General features: G+C 30.4%; 1 protein-coding gene across 4 annotated transcripts in view; it reads right to left on the reverse strand.

Moving 5' to 3' along the window:
- Positions 1-19,268, reverse strand: part of LOC129963208 (rap guanine nucleotide exchange factor 2-like) — a 134,593-nt gene extending 115,325 nt beyond the window's left edge. For all 4 annotated transcript variants that reach the window (XM_056077390.1, XM_056077389.1, XM_056077391.1 and 1 more), the window contains exon 1: positions 18,923-19,268. In XM_056077390.1, coding sequence (XP_055933365.1) covers positions 18,923-19,005 — 83 coding nt within the window. In that variant the 5' untranslated portion in view covers positions 19,006-19,268. The remainder of the gene's footprint in view (positions 1-18,922) is intronic.
- Between the last annotated feature and the right edge of the window lie 6,205 nt (positions 19,269-25,473).

The raw sequence follows: 25,473 nt of genomic DNA on the forward strand, positions 1-25,473 counted from the left end.
TTTAGGAAAAATCAAATTTTATTATAGTAGCAGCAGGAAATAAAACCAGCTGTTTTTACTTTCAATACATTAATTAGGTAAAAATAATACATATTGAACAAGATTCTTTGCTTAATATGTATATTAATTTTTTGTTTAAAGCAAGGTTGTTTTGCCACCACCCCCCACCTCCGTTCATTCTACTTAGAAGAAAGAAAAAAGATAAATGTATAAGATAATCATAAAGACCATCCAAAATTTTATACACAAGTTATATATTATTTTTTTTGAAAACTAAAATGTCCCAAAGAAATTCTTTACGCCAAAAGAAATGTTTTATAAGAGATCAGGTAATATCGATTCATTGGTTTTTCTATATTTTTTTCTTCCTTCTTTGACGAAATATTTAACGTGCCAGGAAATCTTCGATGGCCATTTCGGAAATCAGATCATAAATTTTTATGTCAGAGAACATTCATTGAGAGGCTGTCGTTGCTTTAATGATATATTTTGAATTTACAAGCATCCTAGTAGAAATTTTACAATTCTTTTTCCCATTTTCTGAACAATCATATCATGTCATTGAATAATGAATTATAAGATGAAGAACAGCTGATGCTTTTTGTCTTTAGCAGTTCAAGTCATGGAATAAAACTAAAATCTACAATCTTTTTTTATATACCTTTTTGTAAGTTATTGCATTGCACAAGTAGTGTTTCGAAAGTCATTGCGTTTGTTACAAAAGGAAAAAACATACACTCACACATTAATTTTTTAACAGGATGGCTTTATTATTTGACTGAAAAACATGCTGTGAACTATGAAACTTTTACTCTTATATATATATATATATATATATATATATATATAAAGACACTTTTGAACATTTTAAAACTTCGTTTCATTCAATCTGGGAGTAATATTATGTACAAGAAGCGATAATGAAATTAACGTCCGTTCACATCACGATACAAGTGCAAAAAAGACAGAAATTTTTCTCTTCGATTATTTTACTATGAAATTTTGACAGGGATTTCTTTGACACTTGGCACATCTTAGGAAGGGGAAATTTAGGTATATTTTAAAGATTTGTTAAGTTTTGAGTATTTTTATCCCTTCACTCGGAGCGTTAGAAATTACTGATTAAAACAGTTTTACAGAACTCATGTAAGATTAATTAAATAAAAAAGGTGGAATTGGATCAGGAAATAAGAGAACATTTTAGAATGAAGTTAATATGTGTTAAATTAATATAAAAATTCGGAAATGAATTAGGATTGAAATTAGATTTTAAAATATCATTACATATATATAATGCGTGGCCGTAAAGAAGAAAATTTTAAAATTTTTGACTTCGATTTATTGACAAAAAAAATGGTGCCTTCCATGGTTTTACTAAGTGATTCTGATAGGGATTTCTTTGCCACGCGTCGATTTAGGAAAGGGAATCTTAGATATCTTTGAAAGAAAGTCGCGAGCATAACGGATTTTTATCCCTTCGTTCGAAACGTGAGAAAATGAATATTCCTCAGTTTTCTGGAGAGCTTGTTAGTAAAAAAAAAAAAAAAAAAGACGTGATTGGATCAGGAAATAAGAATACAGTTTTGAATGAAGTTAACATGAACTCATTTAAGATAAAAATTAGGAAATGAATTAGGTTTTAATTTAGATTTAAAAATATCATTATATAGATGTTGCAAAAATTTCCAAAATTTTTAAATCAGCTTTCGATTCTTTCTACCTATTCTATCACCTCCCCCCCCCCCCACCCCACACACAAATGGTAAAGCTAGGGAAGATAACCATCGCTATATAAAAACAAATCATTCTGTTTCTGTAGAATATGATGTTAACATACGAATAACTACTACCACAGCATACGAATAACTACTAACCAACGACTCCGAAAAACATAAAAGTTTAGGATCTTATATTACACACAATTTAAGGATAATAGAAGTAATATTTGAATATTTATATCATTTGGATACCATAAATTAAACAAAAATTTCGAAATATTTGAAAAATATAATATTTTAAAATATTACCTTTGCATGAATATTACTATTCTGGTCTTTTTCTTGTTTTTCAGTAAATTACATCAATAAAATGTAGCCAATACATAGGTGCTCTATCAGCAAATGTTGGCTTAACTTTTTGGTTTTGTATATGTATACAAATGTTTATGACGATTCGCCAATTTACGTAAGAAAAATTTGTAATATTATTTCGTGAACATTCTCAAACGGAGGCAAATGTTGAGAAATAAGCCTTTTTATCTGGAATCTCAGCTTTCACGAAATAAACATTACGTTTCGTTTTACGGAAACGCTCGGTGTGGAAGGGAATAGTTCCGTACACAGAAATGTGTAGGAAACGTATCTGACGAACAGAAAAACGTGGATCATGACTATGAGAAAAATGTACAAATGATGTATATGAAAGATATTACTTTCTTCTCTGTTATAAAGATGAATATTTAACTTGCTTAGGATTTGAACATATAATTGTCTTATAGTTAGGGTTATAAAACTACTTTAGCGATTTAAATCAGTTTAAAGTTGAAAATTAAAAGTTACACGTTAAATGGATTAACTTTGATTGAAAATGAGTTAATGATTCCAAGAGACATTTTGTGCAAAAGAAAAAAATTCAACAGAAAAACAACTTTTTGCTCAGAAAACTAACAGAGACTAAAAAATAAGAAAAAAGGGTGTTTAGATTTATGATAAGGCCGGGATAGCCTGGTTGGTAGAGCATTGGAGAGCCCTTAGGTTGCGAGTTCGAACTCCGCCGGCCGAAGATTTCCCGCGTGCTTGGTGGCTGACGCGCGTATAAATCTGTCGTGGTCACAAAGTCCTCCATGTCGAGAGTAATACCACTGGGGTACTGGATCAGGGGTGATCGTTCTCTGATTCAGGTCTAAATTACGATCTGTGAATGAAATGCGTGAATGAAGTCCCCCCTTTAAAAAGGGTTGTGACGTACGTGTAGCTAAGTCGTTGTCTTGGCCCTAGTTGGCTCTACTATAGAAACAAGAGACGCTCCCCCACAGGCTTAAATCGCTGTCTTCGTAACAGCAGGCTTGTCCATGGCAAGCGTCATAAGAAACAATAACAACAACAGATTTATCCTTGCGTCAAATTTTAAGCTTCTGCGATCATAGGAATCATGTTTATAAAGGTAAAGGTAAAGTAATCTTAAATTGTAATTTTCTCAAAATTCGTTTTTCGTAAAAATACTTCATTGTTAACACATAACTTAATTGAGATAATTGCCTAAAAGTTACAATGTAAGTTTCAAATGACATAGGCAATAAAATTAAACAAAGTTTTCAAGAAGACGAAATACTTTTCATTTATAGATATTAATATTAAAATTCAATTGTAAAGTAATAGAAAAATGAATATTTATACACTTTTACTCCCCTAATTTACTTGTATTTCAAAAGTTTCTTAAGCTTTGGGTGTTTTCAGACATCATTATCTCCCATAAATTGTGTGCAAAGAAAATTACAATTGATGAATCACAATTTGGTTCAGAGTATTAACCGTTTTGGTCAAATTTCATTAAAACTTACTACAAATTCTTCTGCTTCTAAAAGGCATTATATTTATGAAGACTTTTTCACCGCTTTCAAGTTTCTATTTTAAAGGAATCAAAAATAATAAGTTTATTAAAAAGAATCCATTATTTTTTTTTATCCCGAACGTTGGTGGTCACCTTGAAATAGCATTTTATTTTGTTTTGATAAGACAGATTTCATTAAAATTCGTCGAAATAGCTATGTTAATGTCATTGATATGGTTGTAATAGACGGCTAGTATTAATAGGATTAATTAACACCACCATGTAACTTTGATGAACTGCGTGGTAATACATCAAAAATATAATAACGGTATGATTGCAATAATATATTTAAAATTTGCACAATAATGATAGAGCATCCTGATGAGTTAGCTATACTTCAAAGTGGCGGAATCGTCAAGTTGGAAACGAAAATTGATAGAATCTTTCCAGTTGCTGAAACGGAAGGCTATGCCAAAAGCTAAATTTGCAATATCTCTAAAAAATATAGAGGAATTGAGAAGACCACCAAACATGGCGTGGCAAGGGGTCAAAAGCATGAATTTGAAACAACGATTTTCGACATCGGTGTTGCGAATGGGAACTCAGCAAAAGTTTTCTCCGCAGAGACTGTATAGATAAATAGTGTGTTTTCTTTTTCTTCCAAAAATGGAGAACGATGAGAGGCAGGCAATTCTTCAGGATACATCCAGAGGTCATAAACTTTCATAAGAAATAAAAAAAAAAAATTGAGATTGGTTTAGTGATCGAAGCTGGCGAACTCTGTTGATACATAGGGTGTTCATAAAAGAACTCCACGGTTTTAGAAAATTATATCGAGTTAATGGTATGAGTTTGGCCAGATCAGTTAATTTTAAAGAAATTAGTAGCTCATCAAATTTTATTCGTACCAATTTCAGTTTTTTTTTCTACATTAGGTAGCGTCGTGCGTCATTGACCTAGAAGTAACGTAGCAGAGGTTGATTCTATAGTGCAGTGCGATGGCGACGTCACAACAGAAGTCTTAATATGTTATCTGGCTAATAGAAATTAAATCTATTCCCACTTTACAGCGGAACTTTCGGTGAAAATATGGTGGTAATGCGTCTAATTACAAAACTATTCGTCCATGGCTACGTATGTATAAAGAAAGGGATGTGTGTTAAAACGAAAGTCGCCTGGTAGGCCAAGATTGTCTGAAGAGAACGTCAATAAAATCCGTAATTCATGTCAACTAAGTCTGAAAAAACCGTTGAGACGACGCAGTCTTCGTTGAGCATACCCAGATCAATTGTTCATAAGTTGTTACACAAGATTCCACAAGGTACAACTTGTACACGAAATCAAACCAATAGATAAAAACAAGAAACTACAGTTTGCTGTTATTATTCTAGACAAGATAGATGATAATAAAGATTTTTTTAATGTGATTTTCACTGATGGATGAGGCCCCCTTTTATGTAAGCGGTACTGTGAATCAACACAGTAGAATTTGGGGTTCATAACTGACTCATCATTTCGTGGAACATCAACGTGACTCACCGAAATTGAATACTTGGAACTTATTCCTTGGCTCACAAGGAGTCCGGATCTGACTCCATTAGATTTTTTCTTCTGGGGACGTGTAAAGAATTCTGCTTACGCTGAGGACCATCTCAGGTAAAGGATAATCACTTTTGTATGAAACATCACTCCAGGCATGCTTGCCAGGACATGGAAAGAGATTGAATACCGTTTGGATATGTGCTTTTCCACAAACAGGGCACATATTAAAATCTACTATATGGTGAAAATCTAGATGAATTAAACTTTAAGTACATCTATATAACATTAACCTAATTTTATTATCGAATAAAAAAAATGCATCAAATCCCCGGAGCTCTTTTATGGACACCTGTAATCACCTGTTTTAAGGACACCTGTTATTTTTATTTCTCTCAAAAATGATGAATAGTGGAAAGTAAATAGATCTTGATAATATATCTAGGGGTCATGGATTTTTGCATGAAATAAATAAAAAAAATTTGATGGTTTGAGCAGGTTAACTTTGTCGCCATTTAGAAAGTACAATGGGGCAAAGGATAAAGGAGAAGATCTCTCAAAATTGAAAAATAGAGGAGAGCAGACTGTCTTTGTTGACATATCTAGAAGTCATGAGTTTTCCTATGAAACAAAAATAGGCGAAATTGGACAAGTGATTGAAGCTGGGCGAATGGATTATTGACTTTTTATTTTTTCCACCCAATTTTGTAATTACATTTAAGGATATATTGATGTAATTCAAAAAATAAAATCGGCTTTAAGATAAAATTGGGCTTGACTTCGCCTTGTATCCTTTTTTATTATTCTATGAGTTCATTTTAAATCACTTATCTGCTTTTTTAATGATTCATAGTACATTAACGACCTGTTTCAATGATTGAGGATTATAGTACAGTTAGTTCAATTTATGTCAGATTAAATGTCCCAGTAATTTCACCGATAGCTGTTAACGTACTTCAACCCTTCAATGCTATGATTAAAACTTACTTATAGAATACTCCATTAATTCTCCTTACTTATAGAATAATCCATTAACTACAGTATCAGACTCATAAAATAAGCTCTTTCGATTGATACAAATATCTCGCTTTAGGTATGTTAAAATCGTCTCTGTGCTTTCAACCAACCCGGTATTACTTTTTGACACATCATTGATGGCATTTTAAATCTGCAAATTCGCCTTCTCATATCAATGAAGTTAAACGTTTCAGAGATTTCATTGATAGGTATCCAGCTACTTTACACCATCAGAGCTTTGATTAAAAGACGCCAATAGAATACTCCATTAACTACAGCACTAAGACTCATAAAATAAGTTTGTTCATTTGATACAAAGTATCCCATTTTAAATGAGATGTCACGGTCCAATAAAAACTGATCTCTGTGTTTCTGACCAATCTGATATTAAAGACTTCATTACTTTCAAAGACCATTTCACTGGATTTCTTCCAAGAAATGGAGGCGAAACTCTTTTTCCGAAAAAGCGAAATAAATGTCTTTCCTGGGACCGACCGATCGCAGAAGTTCGTCTCAGGGGTGTCTTTACGACGGGCGTTACTTTCAAAGTGCGCCGAAACTCGGCGTCATAAACATTACCTGCTAAGCACAACTGCTATTCTTGGCGAAAATACGAAGACTAGTTTGCTGCTGTTCATAAAAAACGCTTAATTTAACTTGTTGAAAGAAACGAAATGTTTCGTAGCAGAGCTGTTGCATTTCTTTTCTTCATTTTTATATACATTTTGAAAGATACTTTTTTGTGAACGAATAAGATACAATAATGATAAAAATGCAGATAAACAAGAGCAATGAATTTATTGTACGCATAATGAAACCCTGCAATTCTTGCTACACTGTTTTATAAACGTCTGTAAATACTAATGTTGACACTAAAGATTTAATATTAAAATGTTGTTTTTAAATTGTTATCTGTTATCTGCCCTTAATGAAGGGCCGCAGTGGCCGGGGGGCAAGATCTCGGTTTCAGGTTTGAGACACGATTCCACAGAAGAACCGTCATGTAAGCGGGTTCTGGTGCACATTGAACCAGTCGGGGTCAAACGTTCTCCCTCTGGCGTGGAGTGGAAGCTGGAAGAGGGTTGTGTCAGCTCAGGTGTCGTCCTTGTCATCTGACCGCGGTTTAAAATTAGTAGGTTCGTCCCAAAATAGCTCTAGTGCTGCTTTAAAAACGAGACATCAATAAAACTAAACTGTCCTCAATGAAACTAAATCCACTCATGCTGAAGTTTAGTTGGAACAGCCCCTGTCAGAATTCTCTCGAATTTTGCTAAACATCCCATATTGACCCATCCCCTATAAATGAATGCATATGTAAATAACTGTGATTCATTTTATTTCATTTTTGAAAAATAGCGTCTGAAAAGTTTTCTTTTCCAATTTTTACTGAGCATAATAATTTTGTTTCAGTGAACAATCCCGATTTCATACTGGTATTCTTTTAAATTTTATTGTTCCGAATGATATTCTTCTTATTGATTGTGTTAATGATAGCATATCCAAATATACCTCGTTTCCCTTCAGCAAAAAACTGGAAAATCTGGTCACATTGACTTTTAGAGCATCCGATGAATACTCATGCGATACATGTCAAGTATTCCCTGCTAATTTAATTTCGGAATAGGCTGTTCCTTTATCTCTTGTAGTGTTGTAGTGTCACATTATAATTTATTACAAGATGCAGATAGATAACACAGTTGATCATTATGTTTGTCGCGTGATTTGGTGCCTCTTGAATCAACTCATTAGATATAAATAATTTTTTTTCCTAATATCAGTCAATATATATATATATATTGTAAATAAAGACGGTTAATTCAGACTTTCTTGTCTTATCTGAATGGTTAGTCCAACCATCCGCATTGGTGACCCGGACGTGATTTGAACACGCAACCATCTGATCTGACCTAACATCTTTAGTGCAATCCTAACGAATCTATGCAGAATACGAGAACTATTAGAATGCCTATGGCAACTGAGAACTCAACTTCCAGACTGAAAATATTCGAAATACGATCTTAGCAAGAAAGTGATATATATGTGAGCCTCATGAAATCTGAAGTTAAAGAATCAAAGATACTCCCAATTAAAACAGTGTGAAAGTTTGGAAGAGAACATGAACGTGGAATAAAACATGAAGTCTACGATCCCATGTCTGATTTTTGTTCATAATTCGTTTCATTTGCACACGTAAAATAACCTGTCTTATGTGATGAACGAGAAACAGAAACTGGGATTTTTCATAGACAGGTATAAAATTTTAAACTAAATTTATAGACTGTTATATATGCAGTTATATATGCTGACTGCGACGGATGAAGATTAATCAATCACAATGTGACTGATTCCTAATTAATCTTCATTATACTCTGCGAGCTTGGCGCAAGACAGCACACACACACACACACACACACACACACACACACACACACACACACACACACACACACACACACACACACACACACACACACACACACACACACACACACACACACACACACACACACACACACAAACACCTTTATTTCTAATACGAAAAAAGTCTTCTTAAGATATATTTCTTTTGAGAATTCTTTACATTTAGAAATTCTTCACATTTAGAAATTCTTCTCTTTGAGCTAAGTATAAACGAAATCTAAGTTGAGAATAGTCATAACGTTCGTTGTCGTAGGAGAAATATTCAAATCGTAGCGGATATGATTAAAATGCTTCTTTTGTCTGGGAGCTTCTAGAACATTCTTAGTGGAGAAGTAATTTTCCTAATGACTCCTCTTTTTGTAGAGATGGATATTTTTGGCATTTAAGCATTCTTTGTTTGAAACGCAGCATCTGGAATCTTCCACCCCACCACTTTCTTGTACCTTTCAGCAAAGAAACTTTACTTGTAGCATGCTGATAAAAAATATTTAAGACCCTATAAGAATATAATCTATATATTAATATTAATCTATAAGAAATATTATCTATATATTAAATATTATAATATAAAAAAATTATCCACGGGTACCAAGAATTATATTTGATAGTTCAAAATTACGCTTTTTACGCTTTCATTCAATTTAACATTTTTCATGTTTGTAAAAACGCAATTTTGTAAATTATTTCCTTTCGCTTCCTGATTGTTTTGAATTCTAAAATTTTGTGCAATTGTGTGTTCTTGATGACAAAATACTACTTTAATATTTTTTCTTAGGTTTTAATTGTCAGATAATCAATTAATTGAATTCAATTTTATTTTTATTCCAATGGCGCCACTTAGTTTTGAATTTGAGAAAAATTAATTATCAGGTATTCATAATAAATCAATCCCTGGAAATAAGATTAGAAAGTAGAAAATAACCGAAATAAGAAAACGCTTGTAGTTATTAATACACTTATAAAAAAGGTGTTATTTAACAACTGTTTTCATTAAACTTAGTTTCATCAAGTAACATTTTTCCGTATTTGTTACATGCATTAATTATACTATCTTGCTTTCATTTATTTTATTATACGCATTAATTACAAGCAATCGATGCAGATAACTTTGTTATATGAATTGGTGGTTTATGACAGTTGTATCACATTTACATTTCGTAAATAATATGCATCGTCTATGATTGAATTACTATGTGTCGACTATTGTTTTATGATTATATTCATTTTAGCATACATTCTCTTATCGTTTTCTTTTGGAAAGTTTTTAGCGATCACGCTCCAAATTCTGAATACAACCAACACGTTACAATGCAATTCATATTTTTTATTCGTATTAAGTACATTGTTGCAGAAAATTCATCCGGTGTGTGCAAATTGAAAAATCCAAAAGTTAGATAGCAGATAACGATGTTTTCTTTATTCGACAATAAGCTCAGATGACGAAATACAGCTGAAGCGTGCACAAGGACAAAATTTTCAAAATTCAAGAGTGCACTCGCAAGTTTCAAATTGGTAGTGGACAACCTTAGCAGCAAAACGCGCTCAGAGAAAACTCGTTAGAGATTCAAAATTCGAAAGAGATAATTCACTTGTATATTCTTCTTGATTAACATTCGTCTGTGCACCTCCGCTTTTTATAATTCCCGTGACAGGGTATCGAGCGTTCTAGAGCAAACTGTGGAACTCAAATGTTAATAGAAACTTACCAAGATTCTCGAATATTCAGATTTTTATTTATTTGATCCCTAAAGTCAAGGCATTTTCCATTGATCCAATATCCTTACGGCATCCATTAGAGTTATATGTAAAACTCTTCTCTTTACAACGAAACGTTTTCTCCAAAAAAAAAAGTTTCATTTTGTAACAATATAATTCTTACCTTTATTTATTTGTTTTTCCTTAACAGTGCTTTAAATAGGTTTTATATAATTTAACCAAGTTACTAATCACTTATAACGCAAACCTTGGAATATTTTTGTAACTAGACAGTAAATCTTTGAAATAATAAATCCATCAACCAAAAATTGTATTTTCTGCAAGAAATACATGTGTCAAATAAAAAAGTCAATGAAGAACAATTTCCATTGTAATTTAGGAAATTTAATCAAATAATTTCTCTACATTAATAATAAAGGAACATATGCGTATGTCTATTGACTCTATAAAGGCCAGATTGTTTGAGTAAGAGCTGGCTGCTATTTAGAGCTCAAAAATGCTTTAGGAGGGGGAAATGCACACCTCAAAAGGAGTTTTTTTTTGAAATTTTAACTATCACTTATTATTAATTATTAATGAAAATTATGGAAAAAAGATTTTCTGTATTATTTATGCAGCTTATACGAGTAATAAGAAAGTGAAGTTACAATATCACTAAAGCTTATGTGCAATTAGAAGATGGATTATCCGGATGATTACATTTTTGATGGCACTTTGATGTGATGGACTTGACTCCACTTGAGTTCCAAACAATAAATAGAATTTACAGTAAAGTTATTTAAATTATTGGGTTTTAACATTTCTGATACTTAGAAATACTTTTTTTTTTGACAAAATTATAAACATCGAGTAATGCATGAAAGTCGTAATCAAAATAAAAACAAATACATTATTTTCTCAATGAACCATTTTGTCGTCAAAAGCGATGACTAACAATGCAATGTTTCTAACAAACAGCTTAATAAAGATAACCAGTTGCATTTAAATAACAAATATTTCTTTTGATGTAAAACACGTACAATACTATGCTTTTATGCATTTTTCATTTTATCAAAGGTCGCGATTTCATTTATTTTTCATCTCCGTTACTGCTAATTAAGTTCCTCATTTCGCTTGTTCTGCGAATAAAAATATTATCTTTAGAAAGTAATTAAAGGGGTTTTCTTTTATTCTGAAATAAAATTGATTTCAAAGATCATATTTGAAATTAATAACTCCACCGAACATTGTTAGAATGATGTTGCTGTGTTTGAGAAGTGTTTATATAAATGTAAACTATATAATTAAGGATTCTAGAATTATTTTATGAATATGTAATTAGGATAATACATATAATTTATAATTTGTTCCTTTAAATTTTGATTACGGAAGCATGTAATAATTATTTGAATTCAATGGGACTAAAGAATCTTGTTTAATTCTATATATTTTAAAATGTAATATATCTGTTATCGGTGTGCTAAGAGGTAATATTAACGTTAAAGAATTCGAATATGTCATTTATTACGTTTTAGTAAATTTTTTTAAACAATTTTACATGAATTCATTTTGAAATTATAAAATATTTTATACATATGCAGATAAAAATAAAAAGATTTTCTTTAAATATCTTTGATAATTAAATGAATATATTCCATATCTCTATGCTTCCTAAACTTTTGTAGACTTACTAATTTTACAGCAAATCCAAAGCTGTGTTAAGTAATCTGAAGATGTCTTTTTTCTTTTTTCAAATTTTTTTCATTGGGAAACCAAAATGCTAAAAATTAATTATTATTTCGTTTACGATTCATTAGAGATCGAGAAATTTCTTATGAACGATAATGACATCTTTAGAAAAAAGAATCTATGCTTTTATATGTTCGATTCACACCAGTAATCTTTCACTCAAAATTACAAGACATTTGTGGTATAATATTGTATATGAATAATATGTTGGGTTACACAAAATAATCGAATAATAGGTGTGATACAATGTATATATATATATATATATATATATATATTGTTACAAATCAGATAATTTTGCTACCCGGCACGAATAGTGTCATCGTGAGAAAGACCGTTGTAAGATCTGTGCTGAGCGGCTGCCACGTCAATGACCTGAGAGCTTGGCGACTTGGCGACTAAATGGATCATGCTGGAAAGTTCGAGAAGTTTCACGATCCATCCAGTAGGAACCGAGATACACCCAGAGATGTCCTGATTGGTCTGAAGATTCTAGCCCCGCCTCCCAGAACTATAAAAGACAGGTACTCTGTAGCCGCGAGGAAGTTGTGTATGAAAGGAGTCGGAGTCGCCGACAAGTAAAGATTTTTGGAGAGGATTAGACAGCAAACAAACAAGCTGCTGAACTATAGCAATTAAATGTGCTGCGTCATTACAATTTATTGGCGGTATTTATAGTAGGAAAAAAATTTTGTAACAATATATATGTGTGTGTGTGTGTATAATGATATTTTAAAATCTAATTTGAATCTCAATTAATTTCTAAACTTCTATTCTAAATTAGCCCATGTCAACTTCATTCTAAAATGGTCTCTTATTTCCTGATCCAATTCCACTTTTTATTTAATTAATTCTACATGCGATCTATGAAACTTCTCACTTCAGCATTTTCTCACGTTCCGAGTGAAGGGATAAAAATCTTTAATGCTTACAACATTCTTTTAAATATACCTAAGATTCCATTTTCTAAATCTACACTTGGCAAAGAAATTCCTATTAAAACCTCATATTAAAATCATTGAAGGAAAAAATTTCTACCACATTTGCACTTGTATCGCAATGTAAACGAGCGTCAGTTTTATCATCGCTTCTTGGACATAAACTTCCATGTAATCCCGTGGTGAAATAAATCAAAATTTAAAAATTTTCTTCTATTTGGCCACGCGACTACTAAAATACATTTACACATGTATATCAGAAATGGAAAGAAATAGGTATTGTATGCTTCTATAGAGCAGATGCTGAAAAATATCAATTTTTGACGAAGCCACGAAGTCATTCTAAGGAAGCCGAAATAGGAATAATTGGATAAGCACATACAAGACTTAGTTTGACATCGATTTAGGTTATTATACAGTATAATGAGATTCTCAGTCGGACACAGTCAATAAAGGCGCCACGAAGTGTTTGCTTTATCGAAAGGATATCAGAGACTAAACTCCTTTGAGAAGATATCACGAATTGGAATGCAGTTCCTAGTTTAGAGAAGTACACAATTGTTGTGACAGGAAACGTGTAATATCGTATGAAGACTTGTCGCCCTACCTTATATTGTGAAGCTCAGAATACAGTCAGACAAAGACGTTTATCATATTGGATCCATTCTAAGGTATAGCGATTTATCATTTGGTGTATTGCATGAAAGCGAAGACACAAAATGTAGATCTATTTGCTCCAAACTAAAAGAAATGGATAAAAATAATACTAATTTGTCCATATAAGAAAATAATTTTATTATAATAGGTATATATTATAATAATTATCAGATAGCATAATTCTACCTGTATAATAGAAACTATATTTCTCCATTAAAATATTGTAGCGTTTTAAACGCACACCATTAGCGCAATCATCTGAATCTTATATCCCTCGGCTACAAACCTATACTACGGATAATGAATGCTTTGTCTGTTATTACAATTGATTCCTAAAAAGTCAGGACTGTTTACCTCTTCGATAGAATACTTTAAACTGTCATGCCAAAGAACGGTATTGGAATGTAGCATTACCATACCCTTACCATCGTCTCAAATAAAAATTTCGACTTGTTAGGTCCAGTACAGTTTCATTTTACACCAAAGACTATTATTCGTAGTTTAAATAATATTATAAAAACGTTTGGTTTTATCCTCAGTACAAGTCACTGTACAAATGAATGAAATACAATCAAGTCACTGTACAAATGATTGAATACAATCAAATCATTGTACAAATGAATAAAATTCAATCAAATCATTGTACAAATGAATAAAATTCAATCAAATCATTGTACAAATGAATAAAATTCAATCAAATCATTGTACAAATGAATATAATTCAATCAAATCATTGTACAAATGAATGAAATACAAACAAGCCATTATACAAATGAATGAAATACAGTTATTTCTTCTCACTGTTTGTTTTTACTTCACTAATTTAAAAGGGTAGGGATATTTTCTGAACTCTCACCAATCAATTTCACATGTATGTATTATCCTTACTTTATAAACTCGCATATTCATTTTTTTCTTGCATGCCTGTGAAAAGGGATTTTCAGATGAAGGAATCAATCTTCTTAAAGAGTAGAGAAAGCGTTATCCTGTTAGAAGTAACTTTCTGTTATTTCTAGCATAATGTTCATACACAAACGATTTTTTTAGCTATAGAGCGTCTTTAAAGGCATATGAAAATGATTTCTTATTGAATGATCTGTATTTGTAAAAGGTAACTGGCAGTCCTTTCAAATGCAGTTCCTAGCCAATTTAAACTCACCTGTTTCACATTGTGAAAATATTTAATATATTTTTTCGTTGCGTGTACCATTTCTTTTCCTTTTTCCTTTCTTTCTTTTTTTGCATCTTAATTCTAAAAAAGGTGTAGTATTTTTGTTCTTATTAAAAAGCCAAACGATTATTTAAAAATCTAAAAGAATTCTGAAAAAGTTATAGTTCAATTAAGATTTTTTTCTTTTTTTATAAAAGTGAAGTTATTCTGGAATGCAAAAAATTGATTTCTTTTAGTCAATGAAATAGTTATTTTTGCCGAATTATTTCGGTTTCTTTTCATTCCTTCTGGAGATCTCTTTATTCATTTGCGTGAATTTTAATTTTAAACGCGGTCTCGAATTTGTTTTCTTTTCTGTTATTGTTTTTTTTTATGCCTTTGCATAGTCGTGGATAAAGCCACTATGAAAGAAGATGAAAACCGATTCAACATATTATTCAGCGAATGTATGCATTTACTTAGGGCTTTAATGCATATATTTTTAAAGTGATCGGAAACTAAATTTGTATATTGATCAAAGTACAAATACATTTAAAAAAAATAAGTATAAATTTTAAAGTTGTCTTTTTAAGAGATTTTTTTGATATAAGTAAAATCTGAAATTCATAAAAGGGCAAGTAGTTTTCAAGTTTTCAACTACATGATTAAATAATATCATATTAACTTCCTTTTTTTAATTCTTGTGAGCAAATGAAAAAATTCTTATATGACAGGACTGAAACAATCATCTGAATTGCTAACAGTAATTATTTTTAGATTTAAGATGATAATCAATATATCGGAAACTTTTAATGATAATTGCAAAATCTGTTTGATGCTTCCCAAATTTTCAAGATTAACCACAACTTATGACACATGCAAATGAAGTAATAAGATATACGTACAATGATATCATATCTCAAAATTATTCTCATTAAAGACAAAATGTTTTGTAATTTCTTTAGAATGTAATAAACATTCGATTCTTGCTTTTGAATGAGTAATAATTATTTTCTCAAATGTTTCCTGAAAGTGGTTATGAATATGTTTATGAAATCATTTAATTTTGCTACAAATGATATTCAGGAAATTTGTTCATGAAATCATTTGTAATAATGTCTTTTATTATTATCTTAGATTTTCCTTTTTTTTTTATTCGTGAAAGAATGTGAATCATTATCTTAGCAAATCCTGCTAATTTAAATAAAAGAATTTTGAATTATTTTATCAAGGATATTTTCTGTTTTGAAATTTAGCGTATAATAGTAGATATAGCTTTAAATCCAAAAGTCAGTTCTTTCTATTAAATTTTGTCAGTAAAGTATTTAGGTGACATGCGCATTAAAAGGCCTTCTTCTGTTTATAAATTGGTTAATTTAGTTCTATATTTTAATAGATTTTTAATTTAAGCAAAAGGTTAATGATTTATTTTAGGCAAATTTCTCATTTTGGAAATTTTCTGAATATGATATTATTTATTTATTTATTATTTCTTGTGATTGTGCAACATCCTCGTTTTACACAATATTATTTACGCAGATATTTATAAATACTGCGAATATAAAATATTCGAAAGAGAGAACATAAGAGCCTGAAAAATTAAAATGGAGAAAGAGTTTATAATACTTCAATATTTATCGAACATGCATTCTTTACAAATATGCTTACTTAACATCAACGTCTTTTAACGTCAACGTCAACGTAATAACGTCTTTTAATTCACCTTCGTGCTGCCCCTTCATATATCTCGGTGGCCCTAGGAAGCTGCTTAGTATGCCTGGTCAGAAATCCCATAGAATTTTACAGTTTTTGTATGAAATCCACTGTTCTTCAAAGAAAAGAGTATTGCTCTGTGTTTACGTAAGCATTTGGAGATAGAATATAGAAAAAACAATAAGTAACACCAATTCTTTTTGTTGTTGTTGTTGCGTTAGATCGTAGTAAATGTCATGGTTTTCAATCCAAAAAACTATTCAAAATTTCTAACATATCTTAAATAGTTGGAAAATACAGTACACTCCCGATTCGGGTATAGCAAAAGAGAAAACAGTCATTCCAACTTTGAAAAATTGTTTTATATACAATAAAACGTAAAATAAACAGCAGGAAATGTTTAACTAACGCTTAATATTTTAGTATATCACTCAAAACTAATCTAAAATGCATTTTGTTAATGAAAACAGAAAAGTGCTTTGTACTTACGAGAGGCGTTAAGGATACACAGAAAAATGAATACATATGTACTGTTTTCATACTGTAATGTATTATGTAATTACAAAAGCATAACTGTAAAACTGCACCTTTTTGAAGAAATCAGTCAAAAAAAAAAAAAACTTTGTACGGCAGGCGCGGATAAACCGCCCGCGGATAATCGGGAGTCTACTGTATTCGTACATATCGCCATTTACAAAAAAATACTACGATGAGGGCTCTAGGAAATATTATAGGCACCATGCTTACCTTCGAGGTATTATCATTTCACCTGCTAATGAGTTAGTTATTGTGAGTATCATATATTACAAAACTGACTGCCTCCTGCGATTGGCTAGTTCCCTGGGAATATTGGTTTAGTTTAGTTTCAATTAAATCTCATAAACATAACATTATACCCAACAATCTATTTTTAAGGACAAACTGTCACAGACTTTAAAACTGAGTTTTTTAATAGCCTTAGATATGTTCTGCTTATTCTGTGATTGAATAGGACCTTAAACGAATTTTTTTTAAAAATAGATAGAAATCGAAGAATTTTATGATTTTTATGTTTTGTTTTGTGATCGTCTATAAAAACTAAAATAAACATATTTAATAATAACAGATAAAATGCCACATTTATAGTAATAAATATCAATTTTCATCGTTCATTTTTAAAAAGAATTAATAGAAAATAGCTCATAAATATTAGCTATCGTCTTAATAACAATATGTTGTAGTTTTAAGAAAGTATGCTTATATTTTTGACACCACCTATTCATTAAAATAAAAACAGACAAAATATAATTTTAATTGAGCGTATTTAATTAAATTAATAAGAAAAATTTTTGGTAGAGTGATGCCAATATAAAAACATAAATGAAAAATATTGATTAATATACTACATTGCATATCATCAAAATATTTACTTTTTCTGCTTCGAATTTAATGCTTCTATTTATCTATGTTTTTATGTTTAGCAATATGTTTAAAAATATTACATGCTGCAAAAATATCAAAAAAAATGAGACATAATTAAATAATTAAAATATTTTAAAAAGAGAAGTAAAATATTTATTAAATAGAAATCAAGCTTTTGGTCACTTACTAAATTAAATCTTAACACAATTTTGAAATATATGCATTTTTCTAGAGTAGCAATGCAATTACGAATTTAAGCACAATAGAATTAGTTTATAGTTTGATAAATATTTAGTAAATAATTTTATGTATTTTTTAATAAATTATGTATTTTTAGCTTATGGATAAAAAAAGCCAGCATTTTTGGCAATTTATTTAGGTATTATGCATTTCATATAAAATTTCAAAGGTATTGAAATTTTCAAAATAAAATGCAGGAAAAACGTATAAAATTAAATTAAAATTGCAATTATATCAAACCTCGAATGGAAACTATAATGCAGCTTCCAAAGTAATTCATTAATTTTTTTCATTTTGCATATCTTAGGTAGCAAAAAAACAAAAAAAAAAAAAACAATGGTTTTTATTTGAGAAATATAAGAAATTTTCATATTTTTATTAATTTTTTATAGCAAGATTTTATATTTATGCAATTTAGAATTCAATTTCTAACTGCATAATCTTACAAAAAAGATAAGGGTTAATGTTTTCTTTTTAAGAATATCTATATCAATTCAATACCACTCATAGTATTCATAATCTATTTAACAATTAAATAATAATCATTCAAAAATAAATTAAATTTTAAAATAATAAAAAAAATATCACGTTATATTTCAATATTCTAAATGTAAAGAAATAAATATTTTAGATTAAATTATTGCAGTAGAGATAAAACTAGGAATTCCTAATTTGGATTATCGTTCAGAATATTTAAATAAAAAGAATTATTTGCATTGTAATTGTTTTATAATAATAACCTCAAAAGCTTATTATCAAAAGAAAGGAATATTATAAATTTAAACTTTTTCTTGCAAAGCTATTTTAAAATTATAAGCATAAAGGGCATTAAAGTGAAAATCTTAATACTTACCACACAGAGAATCGTCTGACTGGTACTGATGGAGATCTGTGGGTTTCTTTAAAAGAGTGATGGCGCTTTCTGTATGGATCCATTTTGTTTATTTATATAAAAGATTGTACCTCGGCTCGAAATTAACTTAATGAACTGCTCGACAGCTTTTTGTGGAAAGTCACACGAAATCTTAGTGATTCGTTCAAATGAAGTATTACAATATGATTATTAAGAACATTAACATGACATAAGAACAATGTGGTGGGCGGGAAAATTATCCTTTAGATATTTACTTTATCTGACCCTCAAAATATTGCTATATTTTTACAATGGAGATTCTTGGATCAATGGAGATCTCAGAATGTCATTTTTCTTTGAGCTAAACTTTAGGTTAATAAGCAAAATTAAATATCAATCAATCATACGAAAAGGATAGAGTTCTAAAAAAGTAGTCAAATGACTTACATGCGAATGATACTAATTACTCGTAATTAGCTCATTAATTTAATGTACTTGATTCCGAAACGTTTTTCCGTTTCTACAGATGGAAAACTTTAAAAGAAATGAGAACGATTTAAATATCGTTCTTTCTTAGAAAAAATATGACAGAGAAGTTCTTCTCCAAAAATTTCCTTCAGATCAATCTATTAAAAAGTTTACAAATGAAAAATAATTCTGTTCGAAAATAATGCCAAAGGTTTTAACTAAATATCCGATGCATCAAATACCGATCTAAAATCCAATAAAGTAGCAAAATCGTTGCTCACAATAATCCCGAAAAAACTAAATTGTAGGCATCTCTCCGAAGCCCTGAAAAATCTCGTCACCTGCTTTCTAAAGATAACCGATTGCATCGATTTTCGAAAGATTAGAAAGGAATTCTTAATCATGAATTAAATCATACACTCGAATAATAACAAGAAATCTATCTAAGACAAATTCTAAATGCAATGCCGGATACACGGAACCAAATGCAGACGAGAAAAGTAAAAATCTTTTCGACTAATCTCTTCATGGAAACCACCGGTTCGTACCGAGTTTAAAATATGTATTCTTGTACCAGCTGTCAAGCAGCTATTTTAGAATTCATTTAGAATCAACAGTCGTTCACCTGATCCAGGTAAAAGGGAAGGTACTCCATTCATATTCGGGGGGTCTTGGATCCATACTGTTGCACATCACAACTCCATCTACCTTTGCAACAAACGATTATTTTAATCGAAGTGACACGAGCAGACGATTTTGAAAACAAAATTTATTTTTTGAGGTTCCGGCAAACTGAGAAGCGTCTCAAGCAGTAGTGCGTCTGCGTAAGGCTGAACGGGGATTCAGCTAAAGGTAAGGCTCGAGTCGCCATGGTAACCTCCACTTCCGGTACGGAACTTCCGGGTTTCTGCACCTTTTCGCCACCGGGTTCCTTTTATCTTAGCTTCTGTTATATATAAATTAAATTACACTTCATTAATTCAAGTGCAAAAGATTCAAAACGAAATCCTTTTGAATGCAGCAGCAGTTTAATGGTCTGCTATTCCCCGAAAGCGGACTAAAATCAGATGCTTTTAAATGAATCTTCTTCGCTAGTTAAAATGTAGCCACCATTATTGATAAATATAGCTCTGAAGTAGCAACAAAAATTGTCAAAATGTCGCTATAGCTTTCAGAAGGAATAGCAGCTTTATTTTAAAATGGTTGCTTGGGAAAAATTGGAAAGAATTTATTGAAGGCGCTATTTCTGTAATAGGAAAGGTTTTATATAATATGCAAAATTGCATTAGACATAACAAGCAGTTTTTCTTGCATACATAAATTCACTTTTTGCAGAAAATAATTTATACATATTATTTTTAATTCATTTTCTGTTTCAGCTACTACTAAAACAATTCAAACAAAAGCAATAAAACAGACGATAATTTTATTTCCTCTTGATAAAGTATCATTAAGGGCAAAAGATATTTTAGAGAGAAGGAAGGAAATTTAAAAAAAATGCAACAAATATTTTTAATTATTACATAAAGTTATTATGTAAATTTATATAATAAATGAAAAATCAAAATGCATGAAGTAATTTGAACATAATATAACGTTTTGCACACAGAGATATTATTCAATACAGACTTAATATTTGCAAAGTAATTTTTGGAACAGAATGATTTTAAATGACAATAATAAATATTTCTTTCTATTGCATGATATTAGTGATTCATTTTAAATAATACATCGCAACAAATGCAAAGCAAAAAAAAAAATCATTTAAAGAATCATTATTCAATTTACATTTGATATATATCACAGTAAATATACAATGTGTTTCATGATGAAAATAATGCATGTAAATTTGCAAATATAGTTTTTACTGAAGAATAAAATGAATTTCATGTTCGATTGTTTCTTATAAAAACTTCTTCCAAACATTGCATTAATTGTCATAAAGCAAAATAGAAACAAAATAGCATTTCTCCAATTTTGTTAAAAATTAATTCAATTGTATTTAACAAAATATCATTCAAATACAAAAGATTTTATCAAATGCATCATCGTACTGTTTTCTTAAAAAATTCATTAATCCGAAAAATAAGTCTGACATGAAACTGCTTTATAGTTTCCTTAAAATTAATTAATAAATATTTTGATTTATTAACTTACCTGTAGATTAAAATGGCTTTGCAAATTTCAGTTAATTTATATACAATTTTCCAAACAGAACAGTTAGCTTACTTAAAGAGAATGCAAAGCAATTATTTTAATTCTCAATAAAATTTTATATTAATAATCAACAAATATTTATGTTTCACTCTCTTATGAAAGATAAAGGTTGACTAACGATAGAGGAAGTCTGCTCGATTGTTAAATAAGTGAACAATTCATCGTAATTGCTGTCACGTGATTGTTTCCGATTTCCTAATTTCACAATTCTGTTCAAAATGAAAGATTTAAAAAAATCATTTCGAAAAAACGAGAAGGTAAAAGCTATTGTAACAATTGATTTTTGGATTAATTCAAATAATAATACAAACAAAATCCAGTAAAAAGTAAATATTATTCTTCTAAGATTAAAAATAGCAATTTTTAATAATAATGCAATAATAAATGTGCTCTAAATATGTTACATTATATTTAGCTTTGATGACATTTTATAATATAATGTATTATTATACTTTACAGAAAAGTACCACCGCATTTTCACTAGTGAGAAAACAATATTATTCAATATTTAAGGCATAAATATAGATGTTTATAATAGCATAGAATAGATAAATTCTTTAATTTAATATTTTTACTTTCTGGCAAACGCAGAATAGAGAAAATATAGTAATCGTCCAAAAATTCGAACTCGAGATTTTGATGAATTATAATTGCTTCACAGGCGAGTAATTGTTTTTAATAAAACACTTTATACAAATTAGTAAATGCTCTTCTGTCTTTCTGAAATTTTCATAAAGAACTCCACACTTCAAGTACGAAAGTCTTCATATGAAAAAAAAAAAAAAAAAAAAAAAAAAAAAACATAAGAAATTATGAAAAGTTCACCAGATAAGTAAGTAGGTTCTCGATTCTCTCAGAGGTATGAGGAATAGTGTGAGGCTACGTTACCTCCACTCCGATTACGGAACATTCAGCGAGAGTTTCTAGGTCGTGATCGATGTTGGACTATTAGGACTCCCTTCCATCAGTTCATTCCTCATGCTTGGATGAAGAACTCTTGTAATTTTCTGAGAGAAAGAAAGAGAATATAAATGGTTTTCTATCTCACCGAAGCAGAATTTACTTCAAATTCTTAAACTGTAACAGGAATAAACACTGGTAGCATCGCAGATTTCCCCCCGCCCCGCTTTTCTTTCTTTTTTTTTTTCTTGTCTAATATGCAAAAGCATTACAGGCAAATATTTTTTTAAAAACTTTAACGCCTTATATATTTTGGAAAGCCTTTACGGGACATTTAAACACCAACTTAAACTAGTATCAGAAAAAATAGTTCAGAATATTTTGTGATTCTACTTCATTAACCCTCCAGCTGCGTATCCCGCAATTTCCACGAGTTGACATTCAATCCATTTTTCTGTTGCATCCCGCGTTTTTCGCAGTTTAGAGTATTTTTTTTTTACGATTACAGATTTTTATTATATTATATTATTATCGTATATATAGTATCAGTTCACTTTCTTTGAAAAGTATTTCAGCTTATTTGCAAACATCGCATATAAATAGGATTTTAAAGAATTACGCAGCCAGAGGGTTAAAGGATTGTTATAAAACAATATTATTTTATTACTCTTCTTAGACTTCTTACATGTGTGTTGATGCCTATGCTTAAACTATTTCTTTCGAAACTGGTAACCCTGAACTCGATTTTGGTGATGGATTTTGCTATATTTATGTCTGCTAATTACAAGAATTTGTTGCAAATAATTATACCGATCTGACGTCTGCATTTTGAAAGCATCAAAATAAACTTTGTTATTAAAAAGAAATACTAGCTTATTATTTTTTTTTTTTTTGAAAATAAAATATCTTCGATTTAAAATACAGACAGGTATTAATCAAAGCTCAATACAGTGGTCCGCCAAGTGTTTTTTATATTAGTTATTCCTTTTTTTTATTACCATCAATGACTTTGGTTACTAAGGCTAGACGGAATTTCCATTTATGCACGTTATATTCTTAAAAAAATTTCCCGTTAGCCAATTCATTATATTCAGATGTTTGTTCTCACATTTTTCTAAGTTTATGTCGATCATTATCTAATTAGCCTAACAAGTACGTGCCGAGGCCATTGTCAAGTTAGAAAATAAACTTAATAGAAAATACGAACATCATTAATGATTACTTACGGGAGCTTGTGTATACTGTGATATACCGAAAAAATGTATGTCGCCGAAAAAAAGAAAAAAATTGCATAACTTTACGTAGTTTTCGCCAAGTGTTTATCACCGTTCAGAGGATAAAACATAGAATTATACCATCTTTCTATTTTTGTTGTGTTGTGTTGTGTCTTATGGCACTTTACAAGCCCGCTGTAAAGTAGCTAAAAAATATTATTATCTGTCAGCGATTTAAGCCAAGTGAGCGTCTCTTGTTTTATTCAGTAGCGTCAACTAGGGTCAAGAATACGACTTAGCTACTCACACAATACAACCCTTTTTAAGCGGCGGACTTCATTCATTGAATTCGTTCACTCATCCACAAATAATAATTTAGACCTGAATAAGAGGACGATCACCTCTGAACAAGTACCTGCTGTATTATTACTCTCGGCATGGAGGACTTTGTGATCACAACTGGTTTATACGTGCGTCAGCCACCACACACACGGTGAGTCTTCGGCCGGCGTGGTTCGAACTTACAACTTAAGGGATGCGAGTCCAACGCCCTGTCAGCCAGGCTATCCCGGCCTTTTCCACCATATTAAGAAAACGGCATAGGGAAATTTGAGAAAACTTACTTTAGGATATTTTCCATACGTTTCATATACGTAACTATACCTGTTAAAAAAGTTATGGAAAGAATCAATATCAATCTCTGTATGTGGAAAATATAAATTTGAAAAAGAACAATATGGCACCAGGCTATACTAAAATATTGGCGCTAAAAACTTGATTGTTGCCAAAACCTTCAGCTATAAACTAACAACAAAGAATAAATAGTAGCCAAATACTAACATGACAGAGTTGGTTCAAAGCGAAAACATTAGCGTTAAGCTAAAATGATGATATTAGTTTTCACCAAGTAATAAATAGGTATCAAACACTATTTATGTTTCTTTAATAGTACTGTTCAGATCATGGTTAATGCACGAAGATCTGGCCAATGATTTCAGATCAACAATTAACCATGATGATATGCTACTGAAAATGATACAAAATGATCCATCAACTCTATTCAGCAACATTTCATGGTTTGAATTTGGTATCAAAAGCACAGAATATCACCAATACATTTAATTATTGAACTTAATATACCGTATAAGCCAGTTAGTTTAATTTTGACTGTTTCCACGCCTTTCTGTATTAAGAAATAATGAATTTCCTGATTTTTTCTGAAAATCGGATAACTTAAGTTGGATAATTGAAATACATTTTGATTAAAGATAGGTATTTAAAATGAACTAAAAAGTATAAAATAGTTTATTTTATTCCTATTAAGATTTATAATCACATATATATTCTTAACCCCAAGCAGATTGTCCTGAGAATTTGAGATAGTAAATTTTAAAAATTATGGGTCTAGGGGCAAATGGCCGGGCGTTAGGACAAGCAAGGATTAATGACCATGATGACAAGTGATCATTAGTGACCATGTTTCTACCTATTTGGAAATTTATATAATGGCATGGCGTATTGGCTGTACATCAACGAATGTGGCAATTTGTCGCCAATTTCGTTGTAGATTGTTCCCCATGAACAGAGCTCATTAAATCGGGATCCATTCAGCAATTATTTCTATATCTGTGAAATAGCTTAATTACCAAGACACTGTGCAGAGAAGTAACATTACAAATTCGGAACAATACCGACCACTGTTTCTATTAATAATAAAAGAGAATGAGTGTATGTATGTGTTGGCACTAAATG

This window comes from Argiope bruennichi, chromosome 3 (genome assembly GCF_947563725.1).
Source record: "Argiope bruennichi chromosome 3, qqArgBrue1.1, whole genome shotgun sequence".
Classification (NCBI taxonomy): Eukaryota; Metazoa; Arthropoda; class Arachnida; order Araneae; family Araneidae; genus Argiope; species Argiope bruennichi.